The sequence below is a fragment of the Maniola hyperantus genome, chromosome 27 (assembly GCF_902806685.2).
Source record: "Maniola hyperantus chromosome 27, iAphHyp1.2, whole genome shotgun sequence".
NCBI classification, from domain to species: Eukaryota; Metazoa; Arthropoda; class Insecta; order Lepidoptera; family Nymphalidae; genus Maniola; species Maniola hyperantus.
The window spans coordinates 1,013,361-1,033,045 of NC_048562.1; the positions used below are offsets into that span (position 1 = coordinate 1,013,361).

Here is a 19,685-nt window from a genome sequence, read left to right on the forward strand (position 1 = left end):
CCTCACGATGTTTTCCTTCACCGGTAAAGCAACTGATATTTAATTATGTTATTAAAACGCACATAACTCCGAAAAGTTAGAGATGCGTGCCCGGGATCGAACCCCCGACCTCCCGAAATAAAAGTGGACGTCTTAACCACTAGGCTATCACTGCTAGTTACATAAATAAGTAACTTTTGTAAAATATCAATAAATCTCAATATTATCATGACATTAAAATTCGCATGTGATCAGATATAATATAAACTCTTCAACCTGTTACCTACTATCATCTGATGCTTGCATATTTGCTTTTAAACGACGGTGGCCATAGGTTTCATGGTTTTATGGATATACCTTAAAGTTTTTTTAATCTAATAAACTTTTATAAGTGCGTTTACTACACAAACAAAACCCTATTTTGCCACCGTAGGGACTGACTTTTCAAAATTCCTTTCTAATCCTTTTAAGCGGATGTCTACGTTATAATAGCTATCTGCATTCTGCATGCCAAATTTCAGCCCGATCCGTCCAGTAGTTTGAGCTGGGCGTTGATAGATCAGTCAGTCAGTCAGCATTTCTTTTATAGATACATACATAGTTAGGTATCAGGGGGCACGGTAGTGCGCCCGCCAAGACGAGCCTAACTAAAGGACGGGGTTTTGTTTTCCCCTTATCTTAACTTTACTACTTTTCCCTCTATTCTCTCTCCCATAGTCGAGTTTATTCTTTAGGTATCTTATGTAATTAAATTCTATCTGTAAAAACTTGTTATCTTTCATTTTCTTCTGTTTTTATTGATTTACTTTTTCCTAAGCTGTAAGTTTTCCCGTAAAATAAAATAAAAATAACATACACAAGAAACCAAACTAAGTTTATATTATGGAAAGCGCTGGAGAGCCCACTAGGGATACTTCTATTGAGTAAAAAGTTTATCCCGTTTTTTATTCATAAAGCATGGTGGTGCACCGTGTGAACGGGCGCGGTTATCGCTTTCGCCGAACAAACAAACAAACACACATATTAAACGCCGATAAGCCGCCGGTGGGAACGGCGTAATTATCACAACTGCTAAATCTATACTTAAGTAGTTTGCATTTAGGGACATTTTTAATGACGATGGATATATTTTATGAATATTTTACATACATTTAAAAAGTAATGTAAAAGGAAAAGGTGACTGACTGGCTGACTGATCTATCAACGCACCGCTCAAACTACTGGACGGATCAGGCTGAAATTTGGCATGCAGATAGCTATTATAACGTAGACATCCGCTAAGAAAGGGTTTTTAAAAAATTTAACCCCTAAAAGGGGAAAATAGGGGTTTGAAATTTATGTAGTCCACGCGGATGAAGTCGCGGGCATAAACTAGTCTATTGTAATTAAATGTATCAGTACCCATATTATAAATGCGAAAGTGTGTTTGTTTGTTGGTTTATTAGTTTGTTGGTCTGTCCTTCAATCACGTCGCAACGGAGCAACGAATCGACGTGATTTTTTGTATAGGTATGCAAAATGGAAAATGACATAGGCTACTTTTGTCCCGAAAAATCAAAGAGTTCCCACGGGATTTTTAAAAACCTAATTCCACGCGGACGAAGTCGCGGGCATCAATTAGTGATGCATTTAAGATCTCACTCGCCATTTTAAATCTATGCATCAACTGTTATATCAAAAGTACGGTTCACTTTTAAAATACAATTGGATATCGGCGGCGCAAGACCGTGTCGTGTGGAAGTCCCTACAAGAGACCTATGTCCAGCTGTGGACGTCTATTGGTTGATGATGATGATGATGATGTGTAAAAATTAAATAGAAATCATGTAAACACCTATCATAGGAAGTGCTGATTGACAAGCAACAAGCCAAATTGTGTCATACCACAGTTATCATAGAGTGACAGAGCCAGTTCGTGCCAGACCTTCGCTATTTTATAAAAGTTGAGTTTCTCTGCGTAAGTACTGTCCCCATCACTGGGAGAAACGATCAGCGACTATGGAGTTTGTATCATGGTGGCTTTGGGAGATAACAGGTAATAAAGGTGTAAAATATATAAAAAAACTAGCTGATGCCCGCGACTTCCTATGCATGGATTTAGGATTTCAAAAATTCCATGGAAACTTTTTGATTTTCCGGGATAAAAAGTAGCCTTTGCCTATGATTAAACTTTATATTTTGACGTAAGATTTTTTACACCTTTGTTACCAGTTATGTCCCAAAGCCACCATGATCGAAACTTCATAGTTGCGGATAGTTCCGTTCCTTCCAGTGTTGGTGACAATACGCAAAGAAACTTTCAGCTTTTATAAAATAACTAGCTTATGCTCGCGACTTCGTCCGCGTGGAGTACACAAATTTCAAACCCCTATTTCACCTCCTAAGGGGATAAATTTTGAAAAAATCCTTTCTTAGCGGATGCCTACGTCATAATAGCTATCTGCATGCCAAATTTCAGCCCGATCCGTCCAGTAGTTTGAGCTGTGCGTTGATAGATCCGTCAGTCAGTCACCTTTTCCTTTTATATAAATAAATAAATAAATAAATAAAAGTTTATTCAGCTCACAAAACAAGAAAATACAAAAAACATACAAACCAAATGTTACAAATTAAAAAAATTAAAACTAGGTAAGCTTAAAACTACGAGCTCGACAGTACTAAAAAGAAAAATGAGGTCTTGTTTGAGCTGAAAAGGCTACTGCCTCAGCATGATGCTGCAGTATTTGACTACTGCAGCGCTGATTTTCAGGCAGAGCCCTAGTGTCACGACCCGACAACGAAAGTGTTCTCTATAATTACTAAAATATTGGATTTGACTCGCTCCAGCAATGCACGGGGCTGCAATGGCTTGTATAGTATGGTATAATAACATTGTAAATTGAAAAATTAAAAAGAGCAACCGCCGAGTTTCTTGCTGGTTCTTCTCGGTAGGAACGGCATTCCGAACCAGTGGTAAATTAAAACTACCTGACTATTCATAAGTACTTGTTAAAAGTTTACATGAATAAAAATACATTCTATTCTATTCTAACTATTCTATTCTATTCTATATATTTAGACGAAGGTCTGGCACGCGCTGGCTCTTATCCATCATATTGTGATAAGTGATAGCCACATCCCAATCACACTGTAATTTCTGAATCATTTGACATCTGTCAAGATGTCTGACACCTGTCAGATAATGTCGCCTCTAAGTATGAATTATTTGCTTTTTATATCCCGGTTAAGAGTTTTTGTGCTACTCAGATTTGACATGTTTGTAAATAACAATGTTTTTAGATATGAAAAAAATGGTGATAGCCCAGTGGTTAAATCAGCCTCTTATACGGAGGTCGGGGGTTCGATCCCGGGCACGCACCTCTAACTTTTCGGGGTTAAGTATGTGCGTTTTAAGCAATTAAATATCATTTGCTTTAACGGTGAAGGAAAACATCGCGAGGAAACCTGCATGCCTGAGAGTTCTCCGTTATGTTCTCAACGGTGTCTGAAGTTGGCCAATCCGCACTTGACCAGAGCGTGGTGGACTATGGCCAAACCCCTTCTTATTCCACTGAGAAGAGGCCCGTGGTCCTTAGTGTAGATAATTTTTTAAGTTTGTATGGCAGCCATTTTTAAATTTTCCATATTGGAGTTAACCAAATTAATTAAATATCACTTGCTTTAACGGTGAAGGAAAACATTGTGAGGAAACCTGCATGCGTGAGAGTTCTCCATAATGTTCTCAAAGGTGTGTGAAGTCTACCAATCCGCACATGGCCAGCGTGGTAGACTATGGCCAAATCCCTTCTCACTCTGAGAGGAGACCCCGTGCTCTGTAGTGAGCCGGTGATGGGTTGATCATGATGATATTGGAGTTAAAAAGAGCAACCGCCGAGTTTCTTACTGGTTCTTCTCGGTAGGAAAGGCATTCTAAACCAGTGGTAGATGCATTTGGCGATTCAAAAGTACTTGTAAAAGTTTAATTGAATAAAAAATATTTTTATTTATCATTTATTTGTTTATTGGTTTTTTTTATAATTTGTTGTTATAGCGGCATTAGAAATAGGTTCTTACACGCTCTGTAAAAATTTCAATTCTCTAACTATTACGGTTTATGAGATATAGCCGGCTAACAGACAGACCGACAGATAGCGCAAGCTTAGTATTTAGTAATAGCATACTCCGGGTACGGAACCCTAATGAAGTGGTGATTGCCTAGTGGTTAAAACGCCGGACGTTCTATTCGGAGGGCCGGGAGTTCGATTCCGGGCACGCACACAATACCATAGCAAAAATCCAATATTTCTCAACAACCAAGTCCGCCCCTGCCCTGTTGTCGGCAACAACAGCACTTGATTAACTGTGCGACCGTCTCCCTCGCACACGACCACCCGTCCCGCTCGCACACCGCAAGCCATTTGAATCTTTAATTGTTTTGAATTTTGATACAAATAGGGTAAATAGATATTACTTACCTAATAACTCGTAAGTTATAATAATCAATGTTTAGTTTTGAATCCTCGTAGCTTTAGTTTTAAGTTTGCGTTATAATTATCACCACTATATCTTACAAATCTAACACTATACCAGACAATCAATAAGAGTAATTTATTACCCATTTTGAATAAATCCTTTGACTTTGACTTTGACTTTCACTTTGAATCTCATCATCTAAATATTATTATAAGTATAAAAGGCCTAGCTTATGGTCGCGATTTTGTCCGCGTGGACTACACAAATTTCAAACCCCTATTTCACCCCCTTAGGGGTTGAATTTTCAAAAATCCTTTTCCTTTTTCTGTTTCTTGGAACCCACTCAGTCACCTTTTTTGTCCATCTCATCTTATCCAACCTACAAACATGTCCAGCTCATTTCCATTTTAATTTTATAATAATTTTCCTTACGTCTGTCAGTTTGGTCATCCTCCGAATCATTTTATTTCTTACTCTATCTTTAATCTTTAGACCCAACATACTTCTCTCCATTTTGCTTTGACATATTGTTAGTTTCTGTTCCTCTTCCTTCCTTAGAGCCCACGTTTGACGGCGTACTGTACACAGGTATTATATAAAGCTGCATGTGGTACAGCGGCAGCGGATAGCAATCAGAATGAATGCTGCGCACGTTAGCGTCTTTAATTTGCTGCTCCGCTGTTACCCCCACGCGTAGTCCGAGAGCTGGCGGCATTTTATACGCGGTGACTTGTCGTCTTACAAAACAGTACATATATAGGTACAGGGTTAAATCCTAATTCCTAATATTTTAAATATATAAAAGGAAAAGGTGACTGACTGACTGATCTATCAACGCACAGCTCAAACTACTGGACGGATCGGGCTGAAATTTGGCATGCAGATAGCTATTATGACGTAGGCATCCGCTAAGAAAGGATTTTTGAACATTCAACCCCTAAGGGGGTGAAATAGTGGTTTGAAATTTGAAGACACTATGAAGAAAGTTTAAAAGTTTTCATACAGCTCTTTGGTCAATGGACTCTCAGACTATCTCCCCCCAAAGCCCGCGCGGCTTAATTGCGATGATTAGTGAAAACGGCGCATATTGCACTCGCTCGCAGCCACTTTATCCTCTACGCTATACCATTATGTACTTATACTTAGCTTAGTACCTAAACATTTTACTTATATGGGGAGGATTTCGTCTTAGCTTGCTAAATTGGTTCTTTTATACCTTTTTAGTTTTAACCGACTTCAATTTGTATTTGATCCATAACAATATTATGTTTAAAACCGCCTTCTAGTCGGAGGTCGGGGATTCGATCCTGGGCACGCACCTCTAACTTTTCGGAGTTACCGACGTGTGTTTTAAGAAATTAAATATTAACTTTAACGGTGAAGGTGTGTGAAGTCTACCAATCCGAACATGGCCAGCGTGGTAGACTATGGCTAAAACCCTTCTCACTCTGAGAGGAGACCCGTGCTCTGTAGTGAGCCTACAGAGCACGGGTACGGCACATCTCGACCTCTCGCGGATTATAGACCATGTACCTACGCTAGTTCGAGATTTGTTTCAACAATGAATCAATTTTGGTATGCTTCAGTGTTCCGTACCTTTTTTTTTTTATTGATCACGTAAATTTCAATAATACATTTTAAAATAAACAGTTCGCCATCCTCTAGAAACTGTTAAAGTTTATGTGAGGATGGCGAGTTCGCGTTATACAAATTTAATAAAATCTAGGTAAAAAACTGTTATAAAAATAAAAGCTGTTAATTAGTGCATATTTGTACATATAAAATATCGTACATGAAACACTTCCTAGACCTAGACTAGGCATCCAAAGAGGCACCTAGATCCAGGAAGTGCCTCTTACAATTTCTTATAAAAATCGCTCTTTTACTGTAGGTATTTTGCAGAGTTAAAGGTAAGTTATTCTTTATATTTGCTAAGATATATGAACATGTTCTAGTTCCATACTTATTATTAGTCTTAGGTAATTTAAACTTCTTGTAGTTTGGTAAGATGCGCCGATTTCTGTTTCTATCTTTACATGTTAAGTGCTTTATATCTACCCTAAGGGTGCCAACGGGGCCCTATTATATTAAGCCTCCACTGTCCGTCCGTCCGTAAAAATAGTTTAATAAAAGGTTCAAGTGATTTGACATGCAGAAAGCTATCATGACGTATCCTACTTTGAAAAGAGCAAGCCGAGCTTCTTGCTGGTTCTTCTCGGTAGAAAAGGCATTCAGAACCAGTGGTAGATGCCTCTGACGATTCAAAAAAAATTCGTGAAAATTTAATTGAATAAAATATATTTTTACGATATTCGCTAAGAAACACTACACTACACTAAGTTATTGGTTGAATGTGTTAGAACAAAATAGATTTAAGACTAAATTGTACCACATTCTAGCAAATATACACTATTTTTATTTCTAAGAAAGGATTTTAAAAATTCAACCCCTAAGGGGGTAAAATAGGGGTTTGATTGTTATGTAGTCCACCCGGACAAAGTCGCGGGCATAAGCTAGTTAGAACAAAAATATACAATAGAACAGTAGCAGAGTCCGTCCCTGTGGCCCATCCAATTAGCGATCAGATTAAAGATCTGCCGGGGGAGCCATTACTGTACGAATTACCCGCTCCCAGCCCGGGCCACAACTCACAGGCGATAGCGGATGAGGATTTTTACTGACTATAAACTTACAACACGAGCGCTAGCGGGTTGACTACATAGAAATGGTAATAATATCTTTCTGGTTCTTCTCTGACAAATCTGCTATCTCCTTCTTAAGATCGATGTTCATCACTTTTGGTCGTGTATTGTAATACTTAGCCTTGATTTTAGCGTTTAAACTATCGGTATAGATTATTACGGCTATACTCACGTATTTAGCCGAAGTGAGCCCGACTTGTTTCGAACCCATCTGGGGTCCTTTTTTCACAGGGACTCAGCTCGCTGCGCGTCACGAGTCTCGACTACGTGGACTTACAGTAGCCGGCAGGAAACATTGTACATCGACCTTTAGAATGACATTTCAGCTTTTTAGAGCGTTGTCTCTGTCACTCATACCTACTTATGTGACGGTTTGTCGGTCTCAACGACAGAGACAACGCTCAAATCAGTACCCTTATTATAAATGCGAAAGCGTGTTTGTTTGTTCGTTTGTCCTTCAATCAAGTCGCAACGGTGCAACGGATTGACGTGATTTTTTGCATGGGTATAGTCAAAGACCTGGAGAGTGACATAGGCTACCGTTTATCACGGAAAATCAAAGAGTTCCCACGGGATTTTTAAAAACCTAAATCCACGCGTATGTAGTCGCGGGCATCATCTAGTAAATTTAATAAAACTATATGAGTGTCAGCGATAGAGATATTGTACCGGTTTTTTCCTAAACGCCTTCGCTCGTGACTCGGCCCACTCGCCCCCTCTCTCTCGTGTTAATTGTTTTAATCGCGCCTATCTGTTGTGTGCTGTCTACCTACTACCTAGTATAGTATAGTATAGTAGGTAGCTATGTATTGTATTGGCTATGTATTGTATCGGTTATATGGAAACCTTGTATGCCATGATGGTGTTTCGTACTTTGGATGATAAAGCATTTTTTTTTAAAGAATATTAGCCATGTTAAATGACTAATATTCCCCTTTCCTCTCCAACTAAGCGTCAGGCTTGTGCTAAGAGTAGGTACGACAATAGTGCAGGGCGGGGTTTAACCGTCAACCTTTCAGTTTTTAGTCCACTCCTTTACCCATTGAGCTATTGAGGCTATATATTTCTTCATTGAAAATGTAAAAGAAATGGTCCACGAAACGTTCTCATTTGAATATTAACTATAATATGTATACAAGCTCAACATCTGTCCGTCGAATAATAGTGTATTTAAAAAGTTAATTCTACGAAACGCTACGCAATAGCGGTCGTAGCATTTCGTAGAAGTCTACATATCACGCCTAGTACAATTTCTATACAAAAAATTAGGAACAGTTTCATTTTAACAGTAATTTTTTTGTATATACCTAATTAATAATGGCCTCATAAGCGAATTGCGTCACGGCTGCCTCTATTCCCTCAGTTACTTATACCCATACTAATATTATAAATGCGAAAGTGTGTCTGTCTGTCTGTCTGCTAGCCTTTCACGGCCCATCCGTTCAACCGATTTTAACGAAATTTCGTACAGAGATAGCTTGCATCCCGGGGAAGGACATAGGCAACTTTTTATCCCGGAAAATTAAGAGTTGCCACGGGATTTTTAAAAACCTAAATCCTCGCGGTTGAGATCTAGTCTCTAAAAAGCATATTTTGTCTGCACCACTCGGACGAAGCTGTGGTAGCCTAGTGGTTAGGACGTCCGCCTTCCAATCGGAGGTCGGGGGTTCGATCCCGGGCAGTTTTCGGAGTTATGTGCGTTTTTAAGTAATTAAAATATCACTTGCTTTAACGGTGAAGGAAAACATCGTGAGGAAACCTGCATGCCGGAGAGTTCTCCATAATGTTCTCAAAGGTGTGTGAAGTCTGCCAATCCGCAATTGGCCAGCAAAACCCTTCTCACTCTGAGAGGAGACCCGTGCTCTGTAGTGAGCCGGCGATTGGTTGATCATGATGATGATGACTCGGACGAAGTTATACCTATAGGTACGCGACAGCTGGTTGAGATGGCAATCGGGTGGGGACGCCCGCACATACACACAGCCCCCGCGCTAACGCAAGTGACGTGCGGGTGGGTGTGCGGGCCGTCCCCCGCCTCACACCCCGCTTGCCATCTCAACCTGTCGCGAACTATAGGTACTGGTTTCAGCTACAAAGTAATAAATGAAAAATGAAAATGAAAATCTTTTTTATTCGTATAAACTTTTACAAGTGCTTACGAATAGTCGGATGCATCTACCACTGGTTCGGAATGCCTTTCCTGCCGAGAAGAACCAGCAAGAAACTCGGCGGTTGCTATTCTCAAATATTTGATATAGGTACAAGATTATGCCATGTATAAAATAGTATTTGCAGTCTTGTGCGTTGCTGGAACGAGCTGCAGGTCAAATCCACGCTCGTTTATCATTTAGATAATCTTCAATTGTGTATAGATAGGTATGTGTGTGTGTCTTCAAATAGATACAGATATATTTTATAGAGCAACCCCAGATAGCTCCCCAAATGAGTCAACATTATTATCGCATGAAACGGTAGCACTCTGCGTCCATTAGCGATAAGCTGACCGCTAATGTACCGAATTGCCTAAAACGCTGATTAATATTATGTGGAAACAGACTTTATCACCGGACTTTTCTGAACCAATAGCACAGAGCCAGAGTGAACTAGAGTGAGCGAACTCTAGAATCGACGATATACCAAATAGGTCTTAGACTATGATCAAATCATAGAAAAATATGGCAAGAACTAAGTACAATACGCAACAGAAAATAATGTACATCGACCTTTAGAAACAGATAGCAAATTTGTAGGCTGTCTCTGTCGTTGAGACCGACAAAACGTCATATAGGTATAAGTGACAGAGACAACGCTCTACAAAACCCAAACGTCATTCTAAAGGCCGATGTACATTATTTTCTGCCGTGTACTGTACATTAGGGCTATCTGCGTCATGTACCTACTTACATTTTTTTTTTAAATTCAGATACAAGTAAGCCCTTGACTGCAATCTCACCTGATGGTAAGTGATGATGCAGTCTAAGATGATAGCGGGCTAACCTGGAAGGGGTATGGCAGTTTTTATTAAACCCATACCCCTTTGGTTTCTACACGGCATCGTACCGGAACGCTAAATCGCTTGGCGGCACGGCTTTGCCGACTTATTTGACGCCTGCCAGTGACGTCGAAGCCTCGACGTTTTGTTAGAACTTTAGAAGTTCTCTGTCGTGAACTTTCACAGACTAGTAATGGTCTTTGAGCCCTAGGGCTCACTCCCAGGCGGATCTCCGCTATCGCCACCCCACTCGGTGACACGTTACGTTCGTACGTATATTATCTGCCTATTTTACGAATCTAAATATTATATAAAAGGAAAAGGTGACTGACTGACTGACTGACTGACTGACTGATCTATCAACGCACAGCTCAAACTACTGGACGGATCGGGCTGAAATTTGGCATGCAGATAGCTATTATGACGTAGGCATCCGCTAAGAAACAATTTTTGAAAATTCAACCCCCAAGGGGCTGAAATTTGTGTAGTCCACGCGGACGAAGTCGCGGGTATAAGCTAGTATCTAATAATAATGCTCCTGAAAAAAGCATATTACACAATTGAAGATTATCTAAATGATAAACGAGCGTGGATTTGACCTGCAGCTCGTTCCAGCAACGCACAAGACTGCAAATAGTATTTTAGACATGGCATAATCTTGTACCTATATCAAATATTTGAAAAGAGCAACCGCCGAGTTTCTTGCAGGTTCTTCTCGGTAGGAAAGGCATTCCGAACCAGTGGTAGATGCATCCGACTATTCGAAATTACCTGTAAAAGTTTATTTGAATAATTTTATTTTTTATTTTTATTATTATTTTTAATCTCGACATGATACCCGCTGGTCATCGGACGGTGTTTGCATTCACTTAGCGTCACTTTGCGTCAATTAGCGGCTCCGATAACATATTCATTCACATCGATATAATGCTTTTAAAATAACACTACCGGCAAGTTAAGTGGGTATCAAGCAACGATATTAAATATTCTACTAGATGCGCCGCTTCATCACTACCCATATTATAAATGCAAAAGTATCTTTGTTTGTCCTTCAATCACGCCTCAAGGAATGAGATAGTCAAGATAGGCATGATTTTTTGCATGGGTTATAGGTAAAGACCTGGAGAGTGACATAGGTTACCTATTTATTACCTATTTTGAATAAATCATTTGACTTTGACTTTTTATCCTGGAAAATCAAAGAATTCCCACGGGATTTTTAAAAACCTAAATCCACGCGGACCTCATCTAGTCCTTCATAAATACGTAAGTTTGTTTGTTTGTTTCTCCTTCAATCACGCCGCAACCGATCGGCATGATTTTTTGCATGTGTATTATAGGTAAAGACCTGGAGAGTAACGCAGGTTACTTTTTATCCCGGAAAATAAAAGAATTCCCGCGGGATTTTTAAAAACCTAAGTCTACGCGTACATCATCTAGTCTTCTATATCTTCTATATCTATACTCTATACTTTTTTATATATAAAAGGAAAAGGTGACTGACTGACTGACTGATCTATCAACGCACAGCTTAAACTACTGGACGGATCGGGCTGAAATTTGGCATGCAGATAGCTAATATGACGTAGGCATCCGCTAAGAAAGGATTTTTGAAATTCAACTTCTAAGGGGGTGAAATAGGGTTTTGAAATTTTGTAGTCCACGCGGACGAAGTCGCGAGCATAAGCTAGTCTTTTATAAATGCGAAAGTGTGTTTGTTTGTTGTTTTGTCCTGGTATCACGCCGCAACGCAGCAACGGATGTGATTTCTTGCATGGGTAGTATTGTTTAAGACCTGGAGAGTGACATAGGCTACTTTTTCTCATTGTAAAATGTTTCCGCAAATAAAGAATCTTTGAATCTTTATCCCGGAAAACCAAAGAATTCCACGGGAAATATAGAAACCTACATCCGCGCAAAGTCGCGGGCATCATCTAGAACAGTGGTTCCCAATTAGTTTTTGCTGCGTACCACTTCAGAAAAGACCTCAAACCTGCGTACCCCTTATTGTAGCAATCACACTAATATTATAAATGCGAAAGTTTGTGAATGTGTGTATGTTTGTTACTTCTTCACGCTCAAACGCCTGGACCAATTTTGATGAAATTTGGTATACAGGTAGTTAACACCCTGGATTAACAGATAGGCTACTTAAACCGCGGGTAGCACCGTGGGAAATTGTTCTTGTTTTTACTGATAGCCGCACTTACCCCTTGATGCAACTTCACGTACCCCTGGGGCAGTGGCGTGCACAGGGTTTGAAGCCAGGGTAGGCATTAGTTAGGTAGGAACCTGTTTACTGGCAGGTCATAATGTAAAATTTGCATTGAGCTATTACAACTGGGGTAAGCAGTGCATTTATGCCTCTATGACCTGCACGCCACTGCCCTGGGGGTACGAGTACCACTAATTGGGAACCACTGATCTAGAACAATTACCTAACCTAACCTAACAATAATCTACCCGGTTCAGGGTACCAGCTGAAAATCAGCGCTGTATGTTCTTGTGCAACAAGGCATACAGCATAATGCTGAGCTGGGAGCCTTTTTTCGGGTTGTGCCACACATAATGCTGAGCTGGGAGCCTTTTTTCGGGTTGTGCCACACATAATGCTGAGCTGGGACCCTTTTTTCGGGTTGTGCCACACATAATGCTGAGCTGGGAGCCTTTTTTCGGGTTGTGCCACACATAATGCTGAGCTGGGAGCCTTTTTTCGGGTTGTGCCACACATAATGCTGAGCTGGGACCCTTTTTTCGGGTTGTGCCACACATAATGCTGAGCTGGGACCCTTTTTTCGGGTTGTGCCACACATGACGGTTTGTTCCGGCGCTTCTTTTGCTTGTTCTCAGGTGGAAGAAGCGCCGGAATAACCAGCTCTTAGCTTTAAATTGTGATGTGTGGCACAGTTGTATAAATAAACGTCTTTTCTTTCAATATGTATAGTATGCGACAGGTCGAGATAGCAATCGAGGAGGGAACGCCCCGCACACCCCTCGCGCTACCCCGGTGCGGGTGTGCGGGGCGTCCCCCCCGCCTCATACCACGATTGCCATCTCAACCCGTCGCTGACTATGAGAGGCGATAAAATAAAACCAAACTTCATGTATACGCTAAAATCTTTAATATTAACAATAATATACTCTACATGTCACAATAAAATCTCCATATATAAATACACTCTACGGGACATTGCCTTTGACAGCTGTCACTGTCACGATGACAGGCGACAGTTCCAAGAAGTAGGCCAGTGTGCACAGAGTAAATAAAACACGGAACACTGAATCGGGGTAACTTTGCTGTTTGTAATATAACTTTGACAGTAAACATATACTTTTAAGGTTTCGTACCTCAAAAGGAAAAAAGGCACCCTTATATGATCACTTTGTTGTCTGTCTGTCTGTCAAGAAACCTATAGGGTACTTCCCGTTGAACTAGAATCATGAAATTTGGCAGCTAGGGTCTTATAGTAGACATAAGGGGAAAAATCTGAAAACCGTGAATTTGTGGTTACATCACAAGACAAAAAATTAAATGAACAAATATTGCTATTTTCAACTTTACAAGTAAGATTTACTTATACCAAGTAGGATATCATATTATGTACATTCTAAAACATTCCCATCGTAGCGCCTTAACTACTGGGCAGATTTTGATGAATGAGGTGTCATCCATACTAATATTATAAATGCGAAAGTGTGTCTGTCTGCTAGCCTTTCACGGCCCATCCGTTCCACCGATTTTGATGAAATTTGGTACAGAGTTAGCTCAGATCCCGGGGAAGGACATAGGCTACTTTTTATCCCGGAAAATCAAAGAGTTCCCACGGGATTTTAAAAAATCTAAATCAACGCGTACGAAGTCGCGGGCATCAGCTAGTTAAAAATAAGAGGGCATTGACTTTCCTATTCTTTGAACGCATTATACTACAATTTGATTTAATGCAACAGGCGTGAAGTTATATCGCATTGCGCGTTTAAAATTATGTTTCCATCTTAAAGCGCTTTGAAAAAAAAAATTTTTCGTGGACAGTCAAAGTTACTTTAGTTACCAAGTTACCCCATTTTACGGTAACACAACTATTTTGATACGGACTCTAACATCGAGATATTATAAGCATTGAATTTCTAATCACAACAATATTAATTTTAAATGTCTATTAATATTATTAAAGTGTTTTATTTATTTCTTAAAATATGGGAAAATATTTAAACAAATACAGAAAACATCGGTTTTTTAAAATATTATTTACAGTTTATCTATTGCCATATTAAAATAATTATTTATTGTACTGACCATATTCTTAATTTAAATTACTTAAGGTAAAAAAATAACAGCATTAGTGTGACCAGTACATTATAATGAAATCATACATTTACTATTTTTCGTGTTAGAAAAACTGAAAACTGATTGTTGTGAAACAAAATTTCACAACAATAATTACTAAAAGGCATAAAAAGTATTTTTTTGAAATCAAGAAAAAATATTAAAATTTTCTTATAAATGAAACCTTCTAAACCATCGAATTACTATTTATTTACAGTTATATTTATAAGAAAAAAAAATACCGTAAATTTCGTAAACTAAAAATAAAATTTTGTAATTATTTAAGTTTTCTTTTTTTAATTCTGAAACTAATTAGCCATTGAATATAAGATGAATAGAATTCACTCATTTCTGGATTTTATCGCAACACAATCGTATCTAACAATAAATAAATATGGCTTCTGTATTTCTCTGTTGAAAGTTAAAACTCACAAAAGTCTGTACACAACAATACAATTAATTATTATTAATCAATAATAATAAATCTTATAGAAAAGCTGACGACAATCTTAATTAAAAAAAATAACTTTAATAAAGCGTCTGTAAGTTTTCTCTATTGGCTATAATAAATACCTTATTATTAATTAATTATTTATTTATTTATTAATAGAATCTATTTTTATTTTCATTCGCTCATGCTACACTGTGGCTACTTTTTGGAGAAACGGGTAAAAGCGAGGATTTTCTACGAGAGAGAAAATAATACAAATAGTTTTAACATTTCGCTTCTGCGACGAGCATAGTGGGTATCAGATGACAGAGCATATTCGTAACTATTTATGGTAACCATTCTTTATTTAACATTGTGGCTAATACTGTTGTAACAATGGCCCCGATTCTCTAGTCTCTTTCTAAACTAAATTTAGAGTATCTGCATCCTTTTCTTTTTACTAATGCTAAAAAAGGAACGGAACATGACTTTCACATTTAAAGTGCACAATACAAATTTAAACAGTAGGTTCGCGACTGCGCGCTAAAATCACGGGTTTTACCATCTAAAAATTAAATTTAGAACTGTCAAACTGTGTCTGTCCTTTTCATATTACATTAGTAAGAAGAGCATGCGAATACTCTAAAATTAGGTTGTGCTCAGAATCAGTGCCAATATCTAAACTAAATGCTATCCTTTTCCACAAAGAGTATTATGAAAGGAACGGCAATATATTTAGAGCTATTGTTTTAGTTTAATTTAGAGATTGTGTATAACAGAATTAGCCAACAACCAAACCAAACCACAACGCTAATGTGTTGCGTCGATTCTCATGCTTTTCTCTAAACTAAATTTATAGTATCTGCATCTTTTTCTTTTTCATATTACTAAAAAAGGATGGAAATGACTTTTGAATTACAGAATCCAAGTTTATTGCTACTCTACCAATTTAAACACTGCTCAAGACGAAAAAAGTCACGAGGTTTGGCAGTTTTAAATTAAATTAAATTTTTCTGTCCTTTTCTTATTACATTGGTAAGAATAACATGCGAATACTATCAAATTTAGTTGCCATCAGAATCAGTGGGTACTATTGTCACTTTTAAACTATTTATTTTTTGACAAAACTTAAAATAATGGTGCTTATTCAAAACAAAAACGCAACAAAATTTTCTTTCTTCAAGAAGGAATCTCTAATTTGTTTATCTTTTAAGTCAAAGGAAAATAGATTAGCATAATTCAAGCCTGCGTTTGGTTGTACCACCGAATTAGCACCATATTCAAAAATAGTTTAAAAGCAACAAGGGATTTTAATTTTCATTTCTAATTTTACAATATACATTCATATTGTTAATAATAATATTTGTTGGTCACTGTTGTTGTGCGAAATACTGTTGTTTGTGGAAATATTATTGTTATATTTGAAGTTGTTGTTCAAGTGATACAATTTTTTTAGATTTAATTTTATGTATTAAATCAAAAACAATATTTTATTAATGGAACAGAATTACATCAACAATTTTTTTTATTTTGTTATGACAATAAAATCTATTAATTAATACTGTATTTTTAGAATATTTATTTTTTTGTAATTAAAGTACTTAATACAAATAACGAAAAAGGTTTGAAAAAATAATAATAATTGAAATAACAACAGTCACATATACATATGTTATTTCGATATTGGTGTGCGTTCGATCATATTAATGCATTACAGTTCTTGCAATTCACGAAGGCGAGTGAACTTTACTTGTGGTTACGTCGTGCTCAGAATCAGTACCAATATTTATTGATTGCTTAAAACTTGTGATACAAATTGGTTACAGAAATATTTTATGGTGAGTAATTTTTCATTTATTAAACCTAAAACAACAAACGGTAACATAAAAACTATTTTTTTTAAAAATATCATATTATAATAATTAATTATGTTTTATGTATGTTTGTGTGTGTATGTACGAGGCAGTCTCATAGTTTCAGTACAAAGATATAGCATCATCACCAACGCAACCCATCGCCGGCTCACTACCGAGCACGGGCGTCTTCTCAGAATGAGAAGGGGTTGGTCATAGTCTACCACGCTGGCTAAGTGTGGATTGACAGATTCCACACACTTTGAAAACGTTATGGAGAATTCTAAAGCATGCAGGTTTCCTTCATCGTTAAAGCAAGTGATACTTAATTTTTTTAAACGCACTTCGCTCCGAATAGTTAAAGATGCGTGCCGGGAATCAAATCCCGGACCACACAATTAGGAGGCTGATGTCTTGACCACTACGCTACCATCGCTTTACCTCGAAACGATGTGTGTTTGTATGTTTATGGTACTGTCAGGATCCTTCAGGCAAGTGCCAACAGCAATTGTACAAAGTTTCAATTTAACCGGTTGAACGATGGAGAAGGAAAACATCGTGAGAAAACTTCCATGCCTGGTAGTTCTCCACAATGTTCTCAAAGGTGTGCCGTCTCAAATCCGCACTTAGTCAGCGTGGTGGACTATAATGGCCTAAACACTTTTCATTCTGGGAGGAGACCCGTTCTCAGTAGTGCGCCGGCGATGCGTTGAGTTCATGATGATACGTCAATACCCTGAACCTATGAGAGCGCTGCTTGTTTAAACTTTAAACTAAACAAAAAAAAAATTAAACCTAAACTTGGTTTAATATAAAAAATGACTAGGTTGCTTACAACGTGAGATCTGTGTAACGCGTCTAAACTCTTCGGCTAAGGCTTTGTATACACTGAGCGTTCTGAACGCCGCGGTTTTTTTGACGCTGACTTAAGAATGTTGGTAATTTAACTGCGAAAACTAATAATCAATCTAATCTATCTTTAAACTATCAATATGTTATATTGTTATATTGTATTTTGTCAAAAATTATTTATATTATTTCGTACCCGAAGGGTACCAACGGGACTCTATTACTAAGCCTCCACCTCCGTCCGTCTGTCTGTCAGCGGGCTGTATCTCATGAACCGAAATAGGACGACAGTTGAAATTTTCACATTGTCTGTATTTGTATTGCCTCTATAACAACAAATAATAAAAACCAAATGGCGCATTTCAAAATAGCCGCTTTACAAATGAAAAAAAATTAAAATAGTACATATAGAGTTAAATCTTGTAATATGGTACGGAACCTTTCGTGAGCGAGTCCGACTCGCATTTGACCAGTTTTCTGCCAAATAACAATGATGTTAATTTATTGACTGATTACAGATAGATTTATTATTAATTTCGGTTGTAGTTTTTTTTTTAATTTCTTTTATAAAGAACTCTCATACTCTATTTGTTATATTTCCATTACAATTTAAGTCAAAGTTCTAAACGAATATACTTTTCGGCGTTTTAGTTCAATTATCAGCTGGCGTTCAAAACGCTCAGTCAATTCTAACCTTCAATTTGGTTTTAAGCATTTATTTTGTTTAAGTCACTGTGTTTGTATAGTTCTAACAGAACTGCGCTAAAATAAATTGTGCTTATATACTCTATCCGCGGAAATAAGTTAGTATAGCGCTCTCTCTGTTACGTAATCCCATACAAATGATAGAGACAAAAATATAAGTGGGCGTTAACCATTTTGAATAACTAACCAATGATAAACATCTTTGCAAAAAACATTTGAAATTCAATTCGAAAATGTTTTCAAAAAACATTCGAAATTCAATTAGAAAACCATGGCACCGATTCTGTTGTCTTTCTTTAAACTAAATTTAGAGTATATACTTCCTCTTCTTTTTAATATCGTTAAAAAAGGACGGCATGTTCCGTCCTTTTACATTTAAAGAATCTAAATTTTAGAGCACGCTACAAATTTAAACGATACGCTCGCGTCTGGCAGTTAAAGTCACGAGGTTTCACGGCTCTAAATTAAACTTAAATCTGTCAAACTATGTCTGTCCTTTTCACATTGTATTAGTAAGAAGAGGATGCGAATGCTCTAAAATTTAGTTGTGCTCAGAATCAGTACCATTGTTTCATTTATGATTGGCTGGTGCCTCAAAATGGTTAACGCCCACTGAGATTTTTGCCTCTATCATTTGTATAGGATTACGTAACAGAAAGATTTGCTTTACTAACTTTTTTCCGCGGATTTTTTTTTTGTAATTAGTGTGTTGTGCGCTTTATTGTTATATATGGCGTGTCCCGATTTTTGATGGTTTTAACAAAAATATCTGTATTTTGATAGAAATTAACTCCCAACATAAAATAAAGTTGATGAAAATTGTTATTTTTATAAGGATCAAATTATCAACAGCCAAAAAAAAATGAACAGACAAAAATTTTTTTTTTATAGATTTCTAATACAAAGAAATGTTATAACTTAAAAATTTATTTTTCAGGTAAAGTTATATAAGTTATAAGTTTTAAGTTACATTTCATTTAGTTGCTTTATTTATTTTAGTATCAATCAATTTCATAGTAAAATTGTTTTTTATTTACGATTTTCTTTCGGCTTTTCAGTAAAATAGATTGCTTTAGCAATAAGGCCGCCTATGCATCATTTTGTATAGTTACATTTTATATAGTTTCTTTAATATCTTGTATTGTATTGTTTGTGCAATAAATATTTTTAAATAAGTAAATAAAATAGGGTTTTCTCGCAATAAATTTAAGGTCATGTTATAGGAGTTATTTTCTATCAAAAGCAAAAACATGTATATTGGGGATATGTTCGAGGTAAACTATTTATCACTAAAACAATAATTTTTGTCTAGCGGCGTACGTTCCTATTGTCCGGGTACGGCCGACGCGGTTGGTTAAAAGCTGGAAACAAAGAAAATCTAAATGTATAAAAGGAAAAG

The 19,685-nt window shown here is 37.3% G+C and overlaps 2 protein-coding genes across 2 annotated transcripts in view; both read right to left on the reverse strand.

The window, feature by feature from the left end:
• Positions 1-12,448: 12,448 nt before the first annotated feature.
• Positions 12,449-19,685, reverse strand: part of LOC117994665 (UBX domain-containing protein 4) — a 137,170-nt gene continuing 129,933 nt past the window's right edge. The window contains exon 13 of the transcript XR_011238287.1: positions 12,449-12,513. The gene's annotated coding sequence lies outside the window, so the exon portion shown is untranslated. The remainder of the gene's footprint in view (positions 12,514-19,685) is intronic.
• The window catches only part of enc (encore), a 72,019-nt gene continuing 71,880 nt past the window's right edge, over positions 19,547-19,685 (reverse strand). The window contains exon 31 of the mRNA XM_069507868.1: positions 19,547-19,647. Coding sequence (XP_069363969.1) covers positions 19,595-19,647 — 53 coding nt within the window. The 3' untranslated portion in view covers positions 19,547-19,594. The remainder of the gene's footprint in view (positions 19,648-19,685) is intronic.